The 17,339-nt window shown below is 36.2% G+C and overlaps 1 protein-coding gene across 1 annotated transcript; it reads right to left on the reverse strand.

Moving 5' to 3' along the window:
• Window positions 1–15,097: 15,097 nt before the first annotated feature.
• LOC133818111 (WAT1-related protein At5g40230-like) lies at window positions 15,098–17,165 on the reverse strand. The gene is made up of 7 exons (XM_062250818.1): window positions 16,863–17,165; window positions 16,682–16,744; window positions 16,470–16,583; window positions 16,112–16,352; window positions 15,800–15,958; window positions 15,551–15,702; window positions 15,098–15,398 (listed from the first exon to the last, which is right to left on the reverse strand). The coding sequence occupies exons 1-7, from the start codon at window positions 17,051–17,053 to the stop codon at window positions 15,260–15,262; spliced, it is 1,059 nt and encodes a 352-aa protein (XP_062106802.1). The 5' UTR covers window positions 17,054–17,165; the 3' UTR covers window positions 15,098–15,259.
• Window positions 17,166–17,339: the final 174 nt, after the last annotated feature.

The following is a 17,339-nucleotide window of genomic DNA, read 5'->3' on the forward strand; positions in this document are numbered from 1 at the left end:
CAAATTTAAATTATGGAGAAACTAATAATATGTATGATATGCATGAATCATTTGATATCTCATTTGCCCCCACCTATAATTCAAATTTTTCATGGAGTCATACCCAATCTCCAATAGGGCGTGAATTCAACATGCATAATCAAAATCATGCCCAATCCGACCTATCATATCCCATTGAACAAGAAACGAGCCTATCTTTAGAGGATACCCTACAACAGTTCATGCAATCAACCTACCAAATCTTACTAGCCCAGTCTCAGTCAATCTCAAAAATTGAAACAATAGTAGGACAACTTGCAACTGTTATAGAGTCGGAAAAACAAGTTTACCCCAACCAACCCATTCCCAATCCAAATAGTCAAATTGAAAATGAAAATGAGAATGAAGTTGTTGAAGAACTTGTAATATGCATCCAACCCCCTAATAAAACCAAAGAGTTGGATGAAATAATTTTCGAGGCTTATAAGGAAAATGAAAAAGATATAATTATATTTCAAGAGCCCATAATTGAACAAATTTGTATATTTACTCAAAATGGAAAGGAGCCTAATATAGATATGCAATTTTTGTATTTTATTAATATTCCATTAAAATTGCATATTTCTAACTTTCTTGTAGGTGTGATGTTATCAATTATTATTTATGGCATTTGCATCAAAGTCATAACTCACCCTACTAATGAAATTTTACACCATCGATTGGGTGTAGGTTAAAAGAAAAAAATTATAGTCGAGCTAAAGACTATAAACTAAAGCGCTTTGTGGGAGGCAACCCATATTTTAATGTTTCATTTTATATTTCACTTGTTGTTGTGTGTTTTTTGTTTCATGTTTTTCAAATTTCTCAAAAGCTTGTAGGAAATTTTTTTTCCAAAAAGAAGAGAAGAAAACAAAGTAGCCAAATCAAGGAAGCATACCTCAAAGGGAGTAGTTCTTAATCTTTTCTATTTTATTAAACATTGAGGACAATGTTTCATTTAAGTTTGGGGGTAGTGTGTATGTATTTTTATTTGTGTTTATGTGTGTTTTCTTTGTGTTTATGCATGTTTTTCAATTGTTGTAAAATTTAAAAAAAAAATTATTTGTTTTTATTTTTGTTTTTATGTGATTTTCATTTGTTAAAAAAAAATATATTATTTTCTTTGTTTTATTTGAAAAACAAATTGGTGATTTTCATAAAAATTATGTTTGAAATTGTTCTTAGAAAAATATAAATAATTATTAAGCTTTACTTTTAATTTTTAAGTTAGTTTTGTTTAAATATATATTTTTCATAATATGTCACTTTTCTATTCTATTCGAATTTGTGATAGTTGGATATAGTTTATTCAAACATTAAATTCTTTAAATCTCTAAAAAAAAAAATTTGAAAAATCCTAGAATTTGCTTGATTATCTCTTGAGATTTAATATAATTTTGTTTGTATAAGCTTGTCTAAATGTTCACATGATGTTTTTGTGTTTATATGTTAAGTATCTATTTTGAAAACAATTTTAACCTTTTAAATTAATTACATAAGTTTTACTTTTATTTGTGATTTTTCTTTGAACTATTTCCATTATGTAATTTTTGAGTTAAATATTTGATGTCACCAATTTAAAAAAATAAAAATAATAATAATAATGTTTGTGTTTTTTCTTTCTTTTGCTCGAGGACTAGCAAAATATTAAGTTTGGGGGTGTGATAACTCTACAAAATAGAGTTATTTTACCACTTTTTATGTGTTAATTGTTGCTTAAATCTTGAGTTTTTAATTGATTTATTAAGTTTTTAAGTAATTTTGAATTTATTAGTCTTATTTTGATTTTATATATTTTTATGTGTTTTTATAGTTATTTTGTTGTAAAATGTTGTAGTTAATTATTTGAATTATTGTAGTTGAATTTGAGGTAAAAAAATGTTGTATTATTGAACTTAAATGTAAAATATAAATTAAGTTATAATTAATATTTTCAAATAATTAAATTGATTTATTTTATAGTTGAAAATATTTTATTATGATTTATTTTATATTTATTTTGTAGGAAAATTATGGCAATTTTGGACTTTGAAAGTAAGAAAAAGAATGAAGAAAATGTGGCATTTTCAAGAGTTAAAGCTGAAAGAAATGAGGACATTTTGGTATTTCTGAAAAGCTAAAAGCCCAAAATTCAGGCCCATGGCCCAAGCCCATTTCTCCTTTGCCTCATTCTCCCCAACGTATGATGCTCCTTCAACAATCACATATAATGCTCCCTAGCTCTCTTCCAATTGCTCCAAACCCCACGGTTTCCCTCCAGCATCTCAATTCGGGCCAGCTCAGTGCCCCAAGGCCCAAGCCTTCCAGGCCCACTGCCACCTCCAAGCAGCCTGCGCTAGCTGCACTCTAGCACCCAACGCCAGCCCCATTTCGACAGCACCAGCAGCTTGCCAGCCAACAAACCCCAAACCAGCATTTTATTTATCTTGAGCCCATAAATTGTCCAAAAGCAATATTGTCCCCTATGACAAAAATACCATTTTTTTACCCCACTTTCTACACATTTTATCCCAAAACATCATTATTACACTCTATATTTTACCCCTATTTGCCATATTATAATTAATTAAATTAATTTAATCAATTTAATTAATTTAAATTGATTATTTTAATTATCATTTTTTGGCTATAAATAAGGGAGTTTGGGTGTCCAAAGAAGAGGTTACCATACCAAAAAACTCTACACATTTCAAAACCTCTCTATTCTCTTCATCTTCTTCTTCTTTTTATTTTTTTTCTATGTATTTTTAGAGGAAATTTTGGGGGTTTCTCCTCCAAATTTTCCTATTTATATTTGTAATTTTCAGTGTGTATTTGTTATTCTAGTTATGTGTTTCTAATCTTTTTAAGATTATTAAGGTGATGATGAAACATTTTGTAACTAGATAGTATTTATTTTGTATGTTGATTTCTCATTTTGTGCAACAAAGTCTATGGAATTTTCTTCTTCAAATATCTTCTTTCATCTTAAATATCATGTATTTTGGATTGTTAGCACATATTTAAACTTTGTTCTTCATTAGTGCAAATACATAATATTCTTTGTGTAAGATGTGTCATTAAATTGTACACATCCATGCTTAGAACAAAAATATTATGTTTTTCCTTATAAATAATGTTCATTGATTTATTTGTTATTTCATTAGATTGATTTACACTAAATGCTTTGAAATTATAACTTTGAAAAGTGAAGAAAAATCTTATATTTTTGGAAGAAATTTGTACTTAAAATTATAAATCTATTTAGAAAATGATAGTTTGATTTATCTTAACTATCACTAAAACTTGGGAATCAATATACTTATAAATATTATTGAACTTATATTTTGTGGATTCTAATCCTTAATAATCTTATTTTACAATCTTCATTTCTATTATTAATTTTTATTTATATATATATTGTCTTTTATTTATTTATATTTATTGTCTTTAATTTCTATACTATTGTGTTTTATTTTATTTTTATTGTTACAAATTTGCATCAATCTTTGGAGCTAGGTTAGAATTTATTAATTTTGATTTAAAATAGTTTCATTTTCGATTTTAGACAACTCCTTTGGGTTCGATCTCGTGCTTACACGAAAACTATTCTATAAATACGATTCGTGCGCTTGCGAGTTATAAATATTTAAAACATACCCGTTTTGGGTCCATCAATAGTTTTATAAAAATATATGTTAACAACATATATAAAATTATAATAATAAACAACATTTTTCTTCATTTTTTTGCTCTACTTTTCTAATTTATGGCTTTTAATTAATCAACAAAAAAACTCTATCTATCTTCTCTTTTTTATTTTTTTGAAAATAAAGGAAAGCTTTATTAACTTAACGAGTCCTCCAACAAGAGGGACAACAAACTAGAAGGAACATCACTCCCTCTAAAAATATAGTCAGCTTGAGAACAAGATGCTCGAGCAAGATAATGAGCAACCTTATTGGCAGACCGTTTTACAAAAAATAGATCAACATCACAAAGACTATTAAGCAAGTTTTTACAGTCATTAATTATTAACCTAAAAGCTGAAACCATTTTCACTGAACTACGAATAGCTTGGACTACATTCAAGCAATCCGTCTCCACCACTATTGACTGCCAAGATCGTCTCTTAATCCAACTAAGAGCTTCTTTCAAGCTCAAAGCCTCCGCTTCTAAAGGCTTTACTCTCCCAACCTTCAAGGACGAGAAAGCTTCAATAAGATGCCCCACAGAATCCCTCGCCACACAACCAACACCAAAATTTCCGTCAGGAGCAAAAATAGCTACATCAACATTCACCTTGATCATCTCAGAACGGGGTAAAGTCCAATGCTCAATACCATCACCTTGCCGCCAGTTTGCAAAAGATGGGGCCCAATTATTAGATTGAGCAGCTAACCATTGATCAAGTAATATAGAAGCTGATATCACTACCTCTTCAACTGAAGATCTCTTCTGGTTCCAAACTAAATTGTTCCTAGCCTTCCAAATCTCCCAGCATAAAACTCCTGCTTCTGCAGCGATCTCAGAATTTCCTTTAGAGAACACCTCTTCCAACCAATCACCAAATTCAGTGAAAGGACCTGCTAGGACCCCAACCTTAGCTCTAGCCCAACAACCTTGAGCAAAATTACAAGTCACCAAAGCATGTAGAATAGATTCCCTCTTAGAGTTATAGACAGAACAAAGAAGCGGCACATCCACATGACGAGAACGCAATTGCAAACTAGTTGGAATACACCCAACTGTTGCACGCCACCGAATATTTTTAGCCTTTGGCGGAATCTTCAAATTCCATAACTTCCTCCAAAAGCCTGAACTGTCGGAAGCTGCCCATCTACCATTAGTCTCTTGAATTAGCTTATAAGCAGAGAGAACATAATAGATTCCAGATGTTTCCTTAGACCATTGCCAAGCATCCCCATCAAAATCATCACTCAGAGGAATGCTTAAAATGAGATCAATATCCCTCCTCACGAACAGGTCAGAGAGGACTTCCAAATCCCATTCTTTCCTATCAACTCTGAATAAACTGCACACATTTTTGTCAATTAAACCAGGATGATCAGAAATGACACATGGATTACTCTCGTCTGGCAGCCAAGGATCATACATAATAGAAATACGTTTACTGCTTCCTATACTCCAACGAGTAGTCTTAGCCACTAAGCTCTGGGACTCCAAAATGGTCCGCCAGATGAAACTCGGATTAGACCCCAACGAAGCACTAAGGAAGGACCCTCTAGGATAATACCAAGCCTTGAATACCTTGCCAACAAGCGAGTTGTCTCTCACTAGCAATCTCCACCCCTGTTTCCCTAAAAGGGCGAGATTAAAGTCCCTTAGGTTTCGAAAACCCATCCCGCCACAGTGCTTATGATAGCACATCCTTTTCCAACTCATCCAGCTGATACCTCTCTGCGCTGTAGATGATGAACCCCACCAAAATTTACTCATCATTCTCTCCACATCCTTACACACCTCTAAAGGGAGAAGAAATACATTCATAGCGTAATTTGGAAGAGCTTGAACAACAGTCTTCAACAAGACCTCCTTACCTGCCCTTGATAAAAGCTTCCCATCCCAACTCTGTATTCTACTCCTGATTCTCTCCTTAAGAAAGCCCAAGAGGGCAGATTTATTTCTACCCATGGTATTAGGCAATCCCAAATACTTACTGTAAGCATCGGCCTCTTGAATCCCCATCATTAAGCAAACTTGTTGGCGCATATCAAAACTAGTATTTGAGCTAAAGAAAACTGAAGATTTAGCTAGATTAACCTGCTGCCCTGATGCCCTTTCAAAAATCCCTAGTAGATTCAAGACATTCCCAGCCTCTCGTTCAGTACCCTTACAATACAAGTAGCTGTCATCTGCAAAGAACATATGGGAAACCATAGGAGCTCCTCTCGCCACCTTACACCCATGTAACCAACTGTTAGCCTCAAACTGCTTAATCAACGCTGAAAGGCCCTCTGCACAAATAAGAAATAAATAAGGGGATATAGGGTCTCCCTGTCGGATCCCTCTGCCTGGATAAATAGGGCCCACTTCTCTGTTCCCACAAACCACCCTATACCGAACAGTCGATAAGCAACAATCAATAAGATTAATCCATTTCTCAGAGAAGCCCATTTGGGAGAGAATAGCTTTCAAATAAGGCCACTCAACACGGTCATACGCCTTGCTCATATCAAGTTTTAGAGCCATATACCCATCATTGCCACTTCGCTTCCTCTTAAGATAGTGCAGAACTTCAAACGAGACCATGATATTGTCTGTTATTAGACGGCCAGGGATAAAAGCACTCTGGGAGTCAGATATAATCTGATCCAGAACTTGTTTCAAGCGATTAGCAAGAACCTTAGAAGCCACTTTATACAAGACATTGCACAGAGATATCGGTCTCAGATCACCCAACTGTTCAGGATTCTTCTTTTTTGGAATAAGGACCACATTTGTATCATTGATACCTTCAGGAAGAGACACCATATTAAAAAAATTCCTGACAAAACTCACCACGTCACAACCCACTATTCTCCAAAATTTCTGGTAAAAAGCCGGGGTCTTTTTTATTTTAATAATAATAATAATATATGTTAATTAAAAATATCTATATATAATAATAATACTAAATAATCTATCTATTTTTATTTTTAACATTTTGACAAAACACGAGGTCTGCAAGTTAATTTTTAAAAATAAATGGTCCAAAAAGGTAATCGACTAAAATACTAGGTTCAAAATGGTGAGAACCCTTATAGAAAATATAAATTATATAAATTTATATAATTTGCTTTATATAAATGATTTTTAACTTTTTGAATAAATACATGGTCCAAAGGTTCATTTTTAAAAATAAAGTGTCGAAATGGGTAATCGGCCAATATATAATGTTCAAATAATCGATATTTTTATTCCTATTTTTAACATTTTGATAAAAAAAAATGGGGCCTAAAAGTAAAATTTTAAAAATAAATGATCCAAATGTGTAATCGACCGAAATAACCCTTATTATTAAGAATTTGTCGATAACCTACAAAAGATTTGCTATACAATGAACAACATCATTAAAAAACTATGGCAAGACATCCTCACGCGTCCATGAAAGAAGCATGTTGTATGAGTATGATAAAAAAGAATCTCTACTATACAATCTCCAAAAAAAATATTAAATAATTATTACAAAAGACTGCGTAAAGCGCGATTATGTTTTCTAGTATTTATATAAATGAGAGTCTTAAGGAACTGATGTGACACTCTAAAATCTCACCAAACCATTCTATCTATTTTATCATTTTTTTATTCTACATAATATTGATTTAAGCTATATTCACATTTTTTTCTCATTTTTTTATTCTATATAGTAATAGTAATTTAAATTTAAATAAGATATTTCTAATGACTAATTTTCTAATTATATATATCATCTAATTTATCACAAATATTATTTCAACTTTAACACCACCAATTTTAATTTAAAATTTAAATAAGATATTTCTAATTACTAAGTTTCTAATTATACATATTATCTAATTTATCATAAATATTATTTCAACTTTAACAACACCAATTTTAATTTAAAATACATAATTTGATCATTGTGCATTCTTAGTTTTAATCTAACGTTTTCAACTTTAAAAATATCTAATTTAATTATTTAAATTAATAACTAATTATTATAATTTAATTTTTTTTTATAATAATTAAAATAAAGTATTGAATTTCTCAAATGTTGAACTGTTAGATTATTATATGCCTAAGAGGCTCATTTATTTCAATTATATGCCTCTGAGGCATATAAGAATCTTTTACATTTCGAGGCTTATTTATTCATTCTCGAAATTTGGGTGTAACATGTTTCCCCTTCAAAAATGTTGGTTCGAGTCCTCTGAGAATGAAACTTTTGAACTCCACTTTTCGAAAAACGTGCCACCTACCACACTCGAGTGTGGACAAGCGTCACTTGGGGATTGCACACTAGGAGTACCAAAGTACTCTCTTTTTCTACACACATCCTTTCATATGACCCTTCTTGCCGCCAATGTTACAATTAAAACCTACCCATCAGGTCATCTTTCAATCCAAACCAAGGGCCCAGATCCACTCGACCCTTCCCATTCCTTTTTGACATATATATATATATATATATATATATAAACCCTTTCTTCTTCTCCATTAATCACTTTTACCTTTCTGACAATTATACACCAGAGAAAACCAAAGCAAAAAATTTCTCTTTTCCTTCGCATTAGGCAAAGCAACGCAATCTTTCAACCTTCGGTTCAGTGAGATCGTTTCCGCTGCATCTCCTACAATCGACGATATCATCATATCCTCAATCCAATTTGTGTAAGTTCTCTTATCTTACTTTGGTATTTTTTTTCGTTAACGTGTTTCATCTGTTCATGAGGATGCCTCTGGTTTTTACCAAATTTTTATGGCTCCTCTCTTGCATTAGGTAAGTTTTCTTATTTGAGTAGTTTTGGCATGCTTAGAATCACGGTTTAGACCGAAAAATTTATGATAGAAACATGTAAAAATGGAACCTTTCTGGTTATGGAGTTTTTTGGGCATAGGTTTCGTGTAGCTTAAGAAATAGGGTTTTGGTTTAGGATTTTAATGCACGAATCCCGAAAACATCGCCTTTTCGGGTAACTGCCAAATGTTTCCCTGGAAATTCAGGATTCTTTTCAACTGGTAATAACCGCCCTACTCTCGTGTGGGTGCACACTCGATGCCCGAACTTTACAATAGTTCGGGATACACATCTGAGTCAATCTCGCCTTTTCCAGCCTTCAGGTTCGATTAGGGTAATCTCGTTATCTCGAGCTTTCGAGCTCAAGTTATCAAAATGTTTACTCTTTCCTTTTATTATTTTTTATATAATGGGCCCTCACATTTTTCTTCCTTGATAGATGTCGTAGTGCTTTGAGAATCGGTGAGGGCCCAGGTTTTCTATCCCTTACCACCCATCAACTCTCAGTCCTGAATCGCCTTTCACCTGAAACCAGCGATTGATCTGCAAGCACAAAGAATGGTGCGAGCAGGAAGATATATGAGACCACGTTCCGCGTCAAATCGATGAGGTCAAAGAGAGAAAAAGAAAGAGATTTTGAGTGGCAACCTATCCCGATCCAGACCCCGAGATTAGGCCTATTCCACTAGACCCCACACTCAAGATTATTGTAGCCTTTTCACCAGGTGAGCTCATATTCAATCTAATGGAGGGTCCTTCTAACCAACCAATTAAGGCTCCTAAACCCCTTTCTATCGCAGTCTTGGAGAGTTCTTTCTTCGAGGCCGTACACTAACAGAGTTCCATAACATCGACTCGCCAATTTTATTAGCTCCTTTCTTGTCATGGGTTAAAGTTCTCTGGAAAGTTAAACTGTTGCCCTTCCAGCTCTGAAGAGAGGAGCTATTCTGCACCTGGGGAAGACAATCCAAATAGAAAGGTTAAGATCGCGGCCTGGAGTTGTGAACACTTACTAGCTGGGGCCTTGCTGCCCCTATAGGACTACTTCTGGAGCTTTCTCGACTACGTCGGCATAGCTCCATTCCAGCTCCAGAAAAACTCGTACAAGGTTCTGTCTGCACTGAAATCGCTATACAAGGAGATGAAGTGGGAGGAGCCCACAGCGCACGAGATCTTGCATCTCTCTTGCCTCAAAAGCAACCCTTCCCGATCTCATGGCGGAGATGGGTTCTACTATCTGTCCAGCTACCCGAAAGACAAGCGATTGTTCGAGGACATTCTAAACCACCCTCTGAACTTCAAGACCACCTTTTTCTAGACAGCCGGTCTCGCTCCCTCTTGTTTCTACTCATTTCGGAGAATTCGTAAGTTCCTCGTATTTTTTTTAGCTAAATTCTCTTTTAATTTGCGAGCCTAACTGACTTACTTAAATCTTTTATATAGCCACTTACCATCATCCTCAGCCTACGGATGCCATGAGGAAACGTAGGGAAGCCATCCTCAAGCTCCCCTATGGTCGACGATCCCTCTCTTACCTTCTTCACAAGGACAAGCTTCGGTTGTGGAACTTTCTAGACGAAGGAGTGACCACTGATGACTTCAGCAACCACAAGTATACGAGATGGGAGGACGTGCCTGTGCCTACCCCCAAGATCCCTGTGAGAGGAAAACACAAAGTTCAAAGCTCCCGAGCCCATAGACCTCGCCCCTTCGAACCCCGAGGCTCAGGAAATGAGTCATAGGATGAGGCATCAACGAGCTCGTCCGGAGGTAAAGTAATGTTCGATTCATCCATGTGGTCTCCTTTGTTACTTAAGCACGAGCCTGATGTAATGATCCTCTTCGAGGACCCCAAGGATAACTTTTTATCATGGTCGAGGGTAGACCTTAGAGTCCGTAGGTTTGACAGTTGTCTAGGTAAATACCAAACCATGTATAACCTAAACGAGGTTTGGGATGGGGTAGCAGTGCAATACGGCACAAACGATTATAGGGACCTATCAAGGATGTCCCCCACCTTTAGGGAGGGGACTCCCATAGCCTCATTATAAGACAGGGGAATTTCTTGGTCCCCAAGTTCGAGCTCTAGTGAGTCTTCTTGTTAGGTTTTTGACACCTAGTCATTTTTACTTGTCCAAATGTGTATGAATTTTTTCTTTCTCGGCTTGATTAACCTTCCTTGTGCTTTTCAAGTGATATGGAGTCGGACCTAAACAACCTTTTGCCCCTAAGCCCTGAGGTACTAAATGAGGTCGTGTAACCTTGAAGAAAGGGGCTGCTTCGAATTTCGCCAAGATCACTTAGGGTTCCTCTTTTTCGATGCCTACCTCATTCAAGCCCAAAGCCCAGGCTCCGGAATCTATGGTCGTGGTTTTGGAAACTGCCCTCACGACCTCAACAGTTGCCACCACCAAACCCCCGGAGGTTATGCCACCTCCCCAACCTGCTAGAGACAAAGGCAAATAATTTGTGCCTTCTTCAGCTCCCAAGCCTACAGGTGCCCCGACGGTGGTTCGCAAGTTTGTGGCATCGTCCCATGTACGAGAGTACCCTCTGGAGAATGTGGCAGGGACCGTATGAGCTGGCATGTGCTCAGATATGTTGTCTCGGATAGGCTAGGCTTGTAGCAGTCTTGATGCCAATGTGTGGCAATTTTTGAGAGGAGAAAATCCCACACGCCTCACTGACCAAACAATGGAGCTCTAGGTTTCGGTAAGTCTAGTTCTCTTGTCTTCTATTTTCTTTGATCGCCTATTTATTCTCTAACCCTTGTAAGCATCATTTTTTTTTTCAGGCCCTTCTTGGTGTCCTTTGCAAAGTTCGGTGTTCTCCTCAAAGAGGGCGACACTTGAAACCTTGTTTTACAAAGCAAACCAGGCTTGCATCCGAGTCGAGGATGGTCTGAAGGAGGCCAAGGGAGCCCAGGTCAAAGATGAGGAGGCCCGAGCCCAGACCGAGGAAGCCCTCAAGCTTCTTCAAGTTAAGCTTGACTCCTCAGATGTTACTGCCAATAGCCTGAAGGTGGAACTCGACACCAAGACAGTGGATTTCGACATTGCCAGGGCCGAGATCGATCATCTGAAGGCAGAAACAAGTGCTTCCAAGGCCGAGGCTGAACACCTGAAGGAAGAGAAGGATTTTGGCTTTGGAATTCTTGAAGACGAGAAGAAGCGCCTCACCGAGGAGTTCAAGTCCAAGAAAGATTGGGTTACCGACCAAGCTATGTATATGATATGGTCTCTGAACCTCGACATTGACACTTCATTCCTTCAAGATAAAGAAGAGGAGTTCATCTCCAAATGGAAGGCTCGGTTGGCCGAAGAGGAGGTCACATCCACAACCTAGGATGGCAGGAATAGGGAGGACAAAGGCGAGGAGGCTGAGTCTGGTTCAGTTGACCAACATTGAACTGTTCCAAATAGGGTTGCGTCCCTTAGAATTTTTGTAATTGTATTTTTTGTGCCCTTGGGGTAAAGACAATTTACAGCTCAAGTTTGAGCTATTTTAATGACTGTTTATATTTTAATATTAGTTTTAATGCTTTCAACTTTCTAGCTCGAAAACCTTTATGCACATTGTCTACCTTTAGCATTTTGCCTAAATATTACACATCATATTTCTTAATCAAAATATTTCGAGCATGTTATTATTAAGGACCTATTTTTATAGTTGTTTATTTGTACAACTATACGTTGGGTTTAAGTTCGAATTTCAATACATTCATGCATAGTTTATTCTAAATGACAATGTTCGACTTCGTTATTGTCAAAGTCGAACTTTACTTTTACCACGTATTTAAAAATTACGCAAATGGTATGTAACCTCGTTAGTCTAGTTATATTTTATTTTTCTAGTTACTTTTCCTCATTCTCAAATATGACCTCGAGGTTGTGAGGTCGAAACTTATTTGAAAAAATTTCCAGCCCTAGTTTCGACTTATGGTTTTTAGTTGGTTTATCTAGAATTCCAATTTTTGACTATGTCGACTAGGTTTTACTGGTTTGTTCCAGACTTGTTTAGTTCATGTTGGGTTAATAATCCAAACATTTCCATTAGAGTCAATTTTTATTTATGTTATATTTTTTCGAGCCTATGGTATGATTGTATACCACTTATGCCCCCTAAATATCCTATGGTTGTGATATTAGGTTATTGAATTTTGAGGGCTTGCAAAAAAGTACACCAATAAAAATACAACATTTGAATGAAATTCAGTACTGTATTAACAAAAAGCAAAAATCAAATGCATGCTTGGTTAAAACGAATAAATATCATTCCAATATTATTGATTGTAAGGACGTAGATGTTCACCATTCCAAGCTCGCGTAACCAACCCTCCATTCGGCCTCGCTAGTTTATAAACTCCAGGTCAAATAATGGACTCGATTTGATAGGGTCCCTCCCAATTAGGCCCAAGCACCCCAACAGATGGGTCTCGTGTGGCCAGAAACACGCGCCTTAACACCAATTCTCTCTATCCGAATTTCCTATCTTGAACCCTCTTGTTAAAATATCTCGTAGCCCTTTGCTAGCACGCAACATTTTTCAGCTAGGATTCGTCTCATCTTTCTTCAATGAGGTCCAAACTTTCTTTGAGCTGGGATTGGTTTGAGGCTTGATCATACGCATCGCGCCATATAGTTGGGATTTCGACCTCGATAGGCAACATGGTCTCACATCCATAAGCCAGGGAGAAGGGGGTATGCCTCGTCAAGGTTCTTGTCGTTGTTCTATATGCCCAAAAGACTTGAGGTAGCTCCTTTAGTCATCTCCCCACAGATTCTTCTAGAATTGGCCCAGACTGGTTTCGGGTTATGTCTGACAGGTTCAGGGTTATTGCTCCGAGCTGCTGGGGGAGCTCGGTTATTCCCTATTCCTGTAGTTACCTCCACTATCGAATTGTCAGGAGTATTGGCTTGAGTATTCCTTTTAGGGCGATCGTCGCCAGTGTTTGCCCTGGGCCTTGGCTGGGTTTGCTGGGCCCCTTGTTCAGCCCTCCTGGCGGTTGTGCTCCTACGGGGATGCCCTCTAGGCCCTTGGTGTGGCGCCTGGGCCTTGACAACCTACCTAGCTAATTATTCATTGCGCCTTGTGGCTTCTGCCAATTGCTGATGCAGTTGGTGATTTTCCAGTTCCACAATGGGAATGTACCTCAGGATTATAATAGAGGTCCTCGTTGGTCCTGGGAGCAGGTGGCCCCCTGGAGTCAGATGATGCACTCCCCTCGTTTGGGCCGTGATCTGTCATTGGTTGTTTCCTACTCCTCCAGAGATAATTCTCAATGTGAGGATTTTGCTCCTCAAGTATTTGGGGCAATGGTCGCCCACCAGCTCCTGGGTCGTTCGCGGCGGTCATTGGCAATACAGGAGGTTTCTGATTAAACAATCCAAAGATTTGCTTAATGCTCTCAATGAAAGCACCAAACTATTGATGTTGTTTTTCGTCAACTTAAATTTGAAGAGCACTAAACAATGATTCAGAAAAGAAGAAAAGAACAATAGAATTTTTACGTGGTTCAGCAGTTAAAATCTACCTAGACTACGAGTCAATATTATTGATTCGTAATACTCTCTCACAGCTTTCTCAGAGCAATTCAACAGAGTATTCTCAATACCTGATTGTGTCTGTCTACAAATGATAAATACCAGACTATTTATAGACCTGGTTGAGAGAATATCTTCCCTTGATTCAAGGAAGTTACAACCAATTATTCAAATTTGAAATAAATGTAAATAAATACATTAAATACATAATAACTCATGATAATTGTGATTTAATTATCAAATAACAACGGATTCCTAAAGAATATGGATCTCCTAATAGCTATTGTATGCAAAACGCATTGCTGACTTCGAATGCAACGTTAACGCGCTTTTGAGATCGACATAAATTCGAGCTTGTTATTTTGGTCAGCCTCCTCCTCAGCTGGTGATTTCATCGAACTCAATCGTTGGAGTCCAATGCCCCAGAGCCTTAAACTAAGACTCAAATAATACTCATATGCCTCGGAGAAGATTCTTTCTTTCGAGCTTGACACCTAAGCTCGAGCCTTTAATCTTGTGCTAGATCGCCGACGGGCCAGGGATCATGCATATTCATACAAGTGTTCAACCACTGCTTGTTATTTTCGAGCTTACACTTTACGATCCTACATTTCGAGGCTCATTTATTCATCCCCGAAATTTGAGTGTAACATAAATAATATAAAAAGTTTGACATATATAATAAGGGATGGATATATTAATTTATTTTCTTTATGTCTTTTAATCAATTAATCAAACAAATTCTTTATTATGCAAAATAATAATATAATTATGCATATGCTTGCGTCTAATTCCTACCTCATAAGGTACAAATTTGTTAAAATTAATTTTCTATCTTCTTTATTGTATATAGTTTCAATTCCATCTCTAATATTTTTTTTCTTTATTACGTGTAGATGTAGTGTTTACATAGCCTACCATAATAAGTTGACTGCACAAACATTAAAGAAAAATGATAAAATCTTTGATATTGTTAATTCCTTACATTATTTGTTACCATATGCATCAAATTAACAAAATACTATATTTGATTTATAAAAAAAAAAATCTAACAACTACTAAATATATAAAAAATTTCAAACTTGATGAAAATTTATTCATTTTTTTATAAAATTAACCCAATAAATTAAAAAATTTATTTAAATATATATAATTTTCAATAATTATAAAACAACGCGCAAAGTGCGGTCACATTTTTAGTTATATATATAAATATATCTATTTATATATTAAAGTCTCAACTCCTCAACAAAGGGATCTTCTTATCGGTTGAGGTTTCCAAGTCTTTAGAGACACAATCCTTGCTCATTTCTTCTTTTGCTTTTCCCCATACCACAGCACACAACCCGAGTAACAATACTGTTGCTCCAATCACACTACAAAACATTTGTATTATAAAAAGAAGCAAATTAGCACTACAGTTGGTTCCTTTGGTCTAATACTAGGTACTAATCCTATATATATTTTTTGACAAAATAGGTACAAGAAAAAAAAAACAAAGTGCAAGACCACATAGATATATATGTACCTCCCAAAATAGAGAGCATCACCAAGGAAAATAGCACCCATAGCAGCTGCAACAGCAATTGAAAATGGCTTGAAGATTGAGACATAGACTGGCCCTTTCAAGAGGAGCCCCCATGTGTGAACGGCTGCACTGAAGCTTGGACCTAAGAATCCCTGAAATGAAACAAAAATTACATCTTCTCTTTTAGACACAAAATATATCAAATCCCTTCTAGTGTTATGAGGTGGGTAAGAGTCTTTCAGTACTTACGTAGAGTATAATGGTAACTAATGCCTTATCAGTCTTTAATGTCCAATCATTTATGTCTGTTCCTACTATGAAGCTTACCACTGCTCCAATAATTGCTGTGAATAGGGAGTATAAGACCACCACTGTTAGCTCAGCTGGGTATGCTTTAATGAGCTGGGTCTGCAACATGCTAGCAATTCAAGCTTAGTTTTTCTTAATTATGTTTGAATTGAACAAATGTTTAATTTAAACACTCTTCTTATTCTCTTCTCAATTACAAGGAGAAAGATAGTTTCTGTGGCAGGATTTGGAGGAACTTTGAAAGTGACTTACCTGAAGTATGTACCAGATTGAGACTAGTATGCAGAAGGCAACAAGTAAAAGACCACCCAGAGCCCAATTGGGTTGTGAAGTTCTCAGAGGATACTCAGGTGAAAAAGGTGATTCTGGAGATGCAGAAGACAACATTTTGGGGCCCTTGTAGAGAACTGCTATTAAAGCTCCTGATATTGAAAGTAGAGTGCCTAAGGTTTTGGCTACAGTGCTTGATCTTCTGAAGTCCAGAGTTTCCATCCTTTATGAGTCATAAAGACAGTATTAACAGTCACATAACAAAGCTGAGACATAACAGTGTTAGTTTTTCAGGCCATATTATACTATGAAACATAACAACGGCAAATTGGAGAAAAACCTGAAAATGACAGCCAAAACAAATGTGAAGGCTGGGGAAAGGTTGCTCATGGCTGTAGCAAGAGTTGGAGAACTGTATTCTATACCTTTGAACATACACATATTCCCTCCAAACCTGCTTTGCCAAAATCACCAAAAAGAAAAGTTCTCACTTGTGAAAAATCACACATAGAAACAAAAGAATCTGTAGATTTGCCAAATGCACTTTCATACCCTATTACTGAAAGCAGAACAATTCTGTAGAAAATGGATGTTGTGAATGGAGGCAGTCCTGTCCTGCATATCATAGGAACAATTTTTCAACAGTAACTATTTAAAGGCATGAATTTCAATGGTTGACTTGTATTGTATGTTAAGTACTATTAGAAAATTAAAAAGAAAGAATGAAGAATACCTGGGAAAGATGAAGAGAAGCGGTAGCAGAGTAATAGAGCCAAACGCATAAGAATATGTAACAAAAACAAAGTAACTCAACCCTTTCCTAGTAGCTGCTTTGTATAAGGTATTTAAGCTGACATTAATGAATTCCATTGCAGCCATGGCTATGAATGGTATAACTTGTTTCTTACAATCCCAGGCCGCCATGGTTTTGCTTCCTCTTCTCAAGTCAAGTGCACTCTAGACTAGTCTGTGTCCCTATTCACTCACTCAACTCAATGTATGCACTTTTCGTTCGTTCTAGGATCTGGAGCATCATCATTAAGGTTTGTTTTTTCGTTTATAACTAAGTATTATGTGTACAACGTGAGTTGTTGGCAGGTCATTATCTATGAGTCAACTTGGCTTTTTTCATAGCAACATTTGTAAATGAAATTTCACTTTCATAGCTGCACGTGGGTCCAATCCACCATTTTTTTTCTTCGAAAGGTGG

Source organism: Humulus lupulus, chromosome 2 (assembly GCF_963169125.1).
Source record: "Humulus lupulus chromosome 2, drHumLupu1.1, whole genome shotgun sequence".
Taxonomy (NCBI): Eukaryota; Viridiplantae; Streptophyta; class Magnoliopsida; order Rosales; family Cannabaceae; genus Humulus; species Humulus lupulus.